This window comes from Eriocheir sinensis, chromosome 12 (assembly GCF_024679095.1).
Source record: "Eriocheir sinensis breed Jianghai 21 chromosome 12, ASM2467909v1, whole genome shotgun sequence".
Lineage (NCBI taxonomy): Eukaryota > Metazoa > Arthropoda > Malacostraca > Decapoda > Varunidae > Eriocheir > Eriocheir sinensis.
This window is the reverse complement of record NC_066520.1, coordinates 738,018-744,017: the sequence shown is the minus strand read 5'-3', so window position 1 is coordinate 744,017 and position 6,000 is coordinate 738,018. Positions and strand designations below refer to the sequence as shown.

The 6,000-nt window shown below is 40.1% G+C and overlaps 1 protein-coding gene across 1 annotated transcript in view; it reads left to right on the top strand.

The window, feature by feature from the left end:
• Window positions 1–6,000, top strand: part of LOC126997278 (terminal uridylyltransferase 7-like) — a gene marked incomplete in the record, with an annotated part of 169,407 nt that overhangs the window by 152,933 nt on the left and 10,474 nt on the right. Inside the window, 2 exon segments of the mRNA XM_050858270.1 lie at window positions 5,012–5,237; window positions 5,533–5,624. Of these exon segments, the coding sequence (XP_050714227.1) occupies window positions 5,012–5,237; window positions 5,533–5,624 (318 nt within the window).

Below are 6,000 nucleotides of genomic sequence, written 5' to 3'. Positions count from 1 at the left end.
AAACTGTTCATCACAGCTAAAAACCAAAAAACACCATTGGAAAGAGGAGGTCCAGATCTATAGGAATCGGTTATGTATGCCTCCCTTGTGAACGTACATGCACGTTTAGGGAGTGTTGAATGTTAACACTTACGTCAGTGCGTGTGGGGTGATCAGCCATATTGAGGGAACTGCGGACATCTTTTCTTCAGATTCTAGCAAGGGAGTATTGCCAACTGCAATATTTACAACTACAGGTAACTCTCGATTTACGCGAGTATTGTGTCCTTGAAGAGGTCGCTTCAATCAAAAACAATGTAAATCAAACGAGGTAGGTTTCTGTTGAAAAATAAATATTCACTTTATTTAGTGAGGAGAGAGAGAGAGAGAGAGAGAGAGAGAGAGAGAGAGAGAGAGAGAGAATATCCATATCACCGAGATATCCACTCAGGCACTCAGTTTCAGCCTCACTCGTGTGAGGAAGAAATGAGGGACAGGCTAGTATTGGTACCAGTACCGAGCAGTCTGGTACCGGTACCATACCATATAGCTGGTACCGTTAGTACTGGTACTGGTACCGGTACCTGCCCACCCCTATTGTTGAGTAGCGTGGCAGCGTGGGTACTGTATTGTTGTTCAAGTGGCGCGCGGGAAGAACTGAGCTCAGCTGTGTGGCCGCGGCGCCGTGTGAGTTCAGTTGCCTGAGACATATGGTGGCCACTCCTTAAAATATCGCGTATAAGTGGAAAAAACGTGTAAATTAAACATGTATTTGGATTTTGGACCCCGCATTATTTTAAAAACGCGTAAACCAAACTCGCATAAATCGAGAGTTACCTGTATTTGGTCAAAGAATCAGTCAGGTGATAGGTGAAGCTATGCAAAAATGCTGCTATGTTGGGCAAGAACATCCACCAGTTACTCGTCCATACATTTGCCACGCTGGGCTGATATGATTTTCCACCAAATTTAGTGAAGAATCCACTCAATTGGCAATCCTGTGTTGTGAGAATTAGCACCATCATATGCGGGAGATTTGAGTGCGGCTGGAGCTCGCAGCAAGCGTTTAGCACCACCAGCAAATATGCCTAACGCCTGCTGCAAGCGTTTAGCAATGAAAGGGTTAAAGAAGGCATTTGATAAAGTACCACACAAGCGATTAATATGGAAACTTAATCATGTTGGAGGTCTGGGTGGTTCAATACTGGATTGGATTACGGAATTTTTGACGAAGAGAGAAATGAGAACAGTAATCAGGAATAGTAAATCAAGCTGGATGGAAGTGACGAGTGGAGTCCCCCAAGGATTGGTGTTGGCTCCGATTATGTTTGTAATTTATATTAATGACATGACAGAAGGGGTGACAAGCTATATGAATATGTTTGCTGATGATGCTAAAATAATGAGGAGGGTGGCTAATGAAGAAGACTGTGTAGCCCTGAGCCAAGATCTCGATAGAATAAGCGAATGGTCACGCAAATGGGAAATGACATTCAGTACAGAGAAGTGTTGCGTGATGGAGTTTGGTAAGAGCAGTAGACGAATATCGGGGAACTACTTTCTGAGTAATGAAGGAATCATGAAAAAAACTGAAGAAAAAGATCTGGGAGTGATCATAACAGACAAGTTATCCTTTGGAAAACATATAGACCGGATAACTGGGGAAACACAATCTTCTTAGAAACATAAAAACAGCATTTACATATGTAGATGAAGAAATGGTGAAGAAACTAATAACATCGATGATACGTCCAAGACTGGAATATGCAGCATTTGTGTGGTCACCTAGATTGAAGAAGGAAATTAGAAAGTTGGAAAGAATACAAAGAACAGCGACTAAATTACTGGAAACTCTGAGAGAACATACTTATGAAGAAAGACTGGAGAAATTGGGACTTACAACACGGAGAGCAGAAGAGAGAGAGGGGACCTAATAGCATTGTACAGGATACAAAAGGGATTGGAGAAATTGGACAGGGAAGACCTAGTGGTACGTGACAGAAGTGTGACAAGAGGCAATGGTAAGAAATTGAAGAAGAGCGACTGTAGGAGAGACATCAAGAAATACAGTTTTCCACACAGAAGCATAACAACATAGAACGGACTTGACGAGGAGACTGTGTGTGCAAAAATGATTCATGAATTTAAAGCCAAACTGGATGATAAGCGTTATGGAGACGGGACAGCACGAGCCTAGTACGGCACTTTTCCTGTATTTCACAACTAGGTAAATACGACTAGGTAAATACGTGGAACAGCTTGCAGGAAGAGGTGGTGGAGGCGAGCAGTGTCCAACAAATGAAGGAAAGGCTCCATAAATGTAGATATGTAGACTGGACTATTAGAGCTTAGCTCAGGCCCGATAGATTACAAATAGGTAAATACAAATAGGTAAATACACACATGTACACATGCAGTGAAAATAGGCAAGAGTAAAAATAGACCAAGTGGAGTATAAGATGGGAGGGAGAATCATTGACACAGTGAAGGAAGAGAAAGACTTTGAAGGAAGAAAAAGACTTAGGAATTATAATACAAGATACACTGACACCTGAGAAGTATATAAACAAGATATTCGGAGAAACATACAGCCTGCTGCAAATTATTAAATGTTGCATTTCACTACTTGGATGGGGACACGATGAAGAAAATAATAACAACATGGATTAGACCAAGGTTAGAGTATGTGTGTTGCCTTCATCTTCGATCCTCTGTTTTTTTGTTTTTTAAAATCTTACCATCAAGTGTGCTTCCTGGTTGTTAGGGTTACGCAACACAAGGTTAAATTATTATGAGGTTTATTTACATTATGTTGGTATATAATGGTAGTGAGCTTACTGAGTTAAGTAACAATATTATGACAACTCATCATTCTGTTGGTAATGGTAGTGAGCTTATTGAATTAAGTAACAATATTATGACAACTCATCATTCTGTTGGTAATGGTAGCGAGCTTATTGAGTTAAGTAACAATATTATGACAACTCATCATTCTGTTGGTAATGGTAGCGAGCTTATTGAATTAAGTAACAATATTATGACAATTCATCATTCTGTAGGTAATGGTAGCGATCTTATTGAGTTAAGTAACAATATTATGACAACTCATCATTCTGTAGGTAATGGTAGCGAGCTTACTGAGTTAAGTAACAGTCCTAATTAATCATCATCACTCCTATTCACCTTAAAGGGCTCACTCATCTCTTCAGACTATTACAGCTATATAGTAGATATGGTACACTGGCCATAGCTTAAACACCTGACAGTTGCTAAATAACAAGCTACCCTAATCATGGTTCAGTGATACATGATTATTACTGAAAAATGTTTCCTACCACCAATATGTGTTCACAAGGATGATCATGGAAGCAAGGTAGTCATGGGGGTTCAAGACACCAAGAAGGTGGTCATGAATCCACACAAACATTGGACTATAAAAATGACACTAAAAATTTATCCTTTTCTATTACTGAGTTAATCATGGGATGAGACATTCGTGCGGGTCTAAGATACCAGAGGGTGATCATGGATTGGCACAACAAAGGGGAACTTTACATATTTTACTACACAACAAGGAGGTAACCGCTCAGTCAGTAGGGGACCTGCGTAAGGAGAGGCCAGAGCTCGTCTCAGTTTAATCGTTATAGGTATAATTGTAACACACTAAATAATCACTCTCTGTAGGAGTTAATTTCACACGTACCTGCACAGGGAGAGGCCAGAGCTCGTCTGATAGGCGGCTCTCAACGCCTTCCCTACTCGCCGCCTCTTCCCCCCTTTGGCATGGCTGGCAGCTAAACTAGGATACTACTGGTGGTTGTAGTTACAGATACTTGGCCTGTTCTGCTAACTCAGGAGTTCAGAGACAGCTGTTTCTCTCTCCCACATGACTTAGGTGAAAAATTCCTCCTCGTCGTTCCATGTGAATAAAAAAATAAAAAAACTAACTAACAATCCTTCGGCACCTTCACGATGAGTCAGAATCACGTGATGCTCACAGTTCTGGTGACACGCGGCATGCAGCTGTTTGTTGTATGGGTGTGGTTGCGTGGTTTTCGAACAATGCAAATGGCGGCCGGGCTGGTGTTGCGCAAAATAACTCCTCGTACAAGACTCATGATGTACAGTTTCTGATATCATGTTTACCCCATTATTCTCACTAATATTAATAATTAATAATGAACACATGGATATTTTTTTCCAATATGATTTTTTTACGTAGCTTGTACTGCTCGAATTGGCAGCAGTGCTTTTTAATCAGTCATACAAAACAATGCAAATGGCGGCCAGGTCGTGTCGGCGCCCGGGCCCTGACGGAAAAAAGGGATAACAAGAAGGCACGGGGGATCCTCCACTGATTTCATTTTTGTATAGTAGTTACTTGATGATTGTAATGAGCTGCAGGAAGATTTAAATAAGATACATGAATGGACTAAAAAATGGGAAATGGAGTTTAATGAAAAGAAATGTCACACAATAAAAATGGGCAAGAGTAAAAATAGACCAAATGGAATGTATAAGATGGGAGGGACAATCATCGACCCAGTGAAGGAAGAAAAAGACTTAGGAATCATAATGCAAAAAATTTAACACCTGAGAAGCACATAAAAAAGATATATGTACATCGGAGATATCCTCCTTCAGGTTGCTGTTTGTGTAAATGTATGAGTGGTATGTTCTATGCATGCCTTCGTTTTATTTACTTTTTTTTTCATTCTGCTTAGAAAGTGTTTTCTCATTTATATGAAGCTCATCATCATAAAGTGAGAAACTAGATAAAAATTAATTATACAATGAAATCACTGCTGCTGTATTCCAACACTTGACACATCATTGTTGCTCTTTTAATAAGCCACTTCCATACACAGTCAGACTTTCAGCTGTCTACAAATACAACACTAATTTCTGTAATTTTCAAATTTTGTTTTAACTTTTGACTGTTGATACAATACAAACATGGACTTGGGCTTTTTTTCATTCTTTTCAATCTTTTTTTTTTTCACTTCTTTTAATCTACTTTCTTCTTCAACAGAAAACTGAGTGGAAAGACTACGGGAAGAATACCGACCCCGTTGGCCAGCTGTGGGTGAACATGCTGCGCTACTACACAGAAACCTTCAACTGGAAGGAGCACGTTGTCACCATTCGCCAGCTGGCACCCTTGACTCGCCTCCACAAGCTCTGGAACTCTCGTTGTATTGCCATTGAAGATCCTTTTGATCTTAGCCACAATTTGGGAGCTGGTCTGTCAAGAAAAAGTATGTTATTTTCATTTAATTTTCATTTGTAAAAAGTTCTTCAGATGAATATGCTGGAATAATTAAGACTTTATCACAGTTTTCTGTGTTAATGCATGTAAATCTTCAGTGGTTGAAAGCTCATCAGCTGAATAGAAAATGATGAATGATGTTAGTTATATCGTATGCATTATTTTCTTTGTTATTTATGTTACTAAATAGGATGTATAGTGGTCATACTATTTAATACAGTTTATGCTTTGATACATTTGTACATAATGCAAAACTAAGTGTTTATGATGCCTTCTCGTTCCAGTGAACACTTTCATCATGAAAGCTTTCATTCGTGGAAGAGAAGTGTTTGGCACGGCTATAATGGGCTGCCCCCCGGGCTACAGACATCTGGTGGTAAGTTTTTCTTTACCTTATTTACGGATTTCTATGCTACTGTTTATCTGCAGGGTTTCCTTGCCTTTATTTATGTAATACAGTAAAACCCTGACTATCTGGCCCCTGGCTATCCAGAAACACCTAATGTCCAGCAAAAATCTTGTCGGACAAAAATATAAAAATCTGAGAAAATTGATGAAACATTTTGAAAATTCGATTGCCTTAAGATCTGAAATAACTGTGCTGTGTAGCACCAGCAGCACTGCACCCTCCCCACGGGGCAAGAGAACACTCCAGAGTCCTGGCCCGCCCAACAGCTCCCTCCCTTAGCATGCCCCCCACCTCTCTCTCTCTCACACAGCGGTGGTGGTGGTGGCGGGCTGGCTCTCAGTAA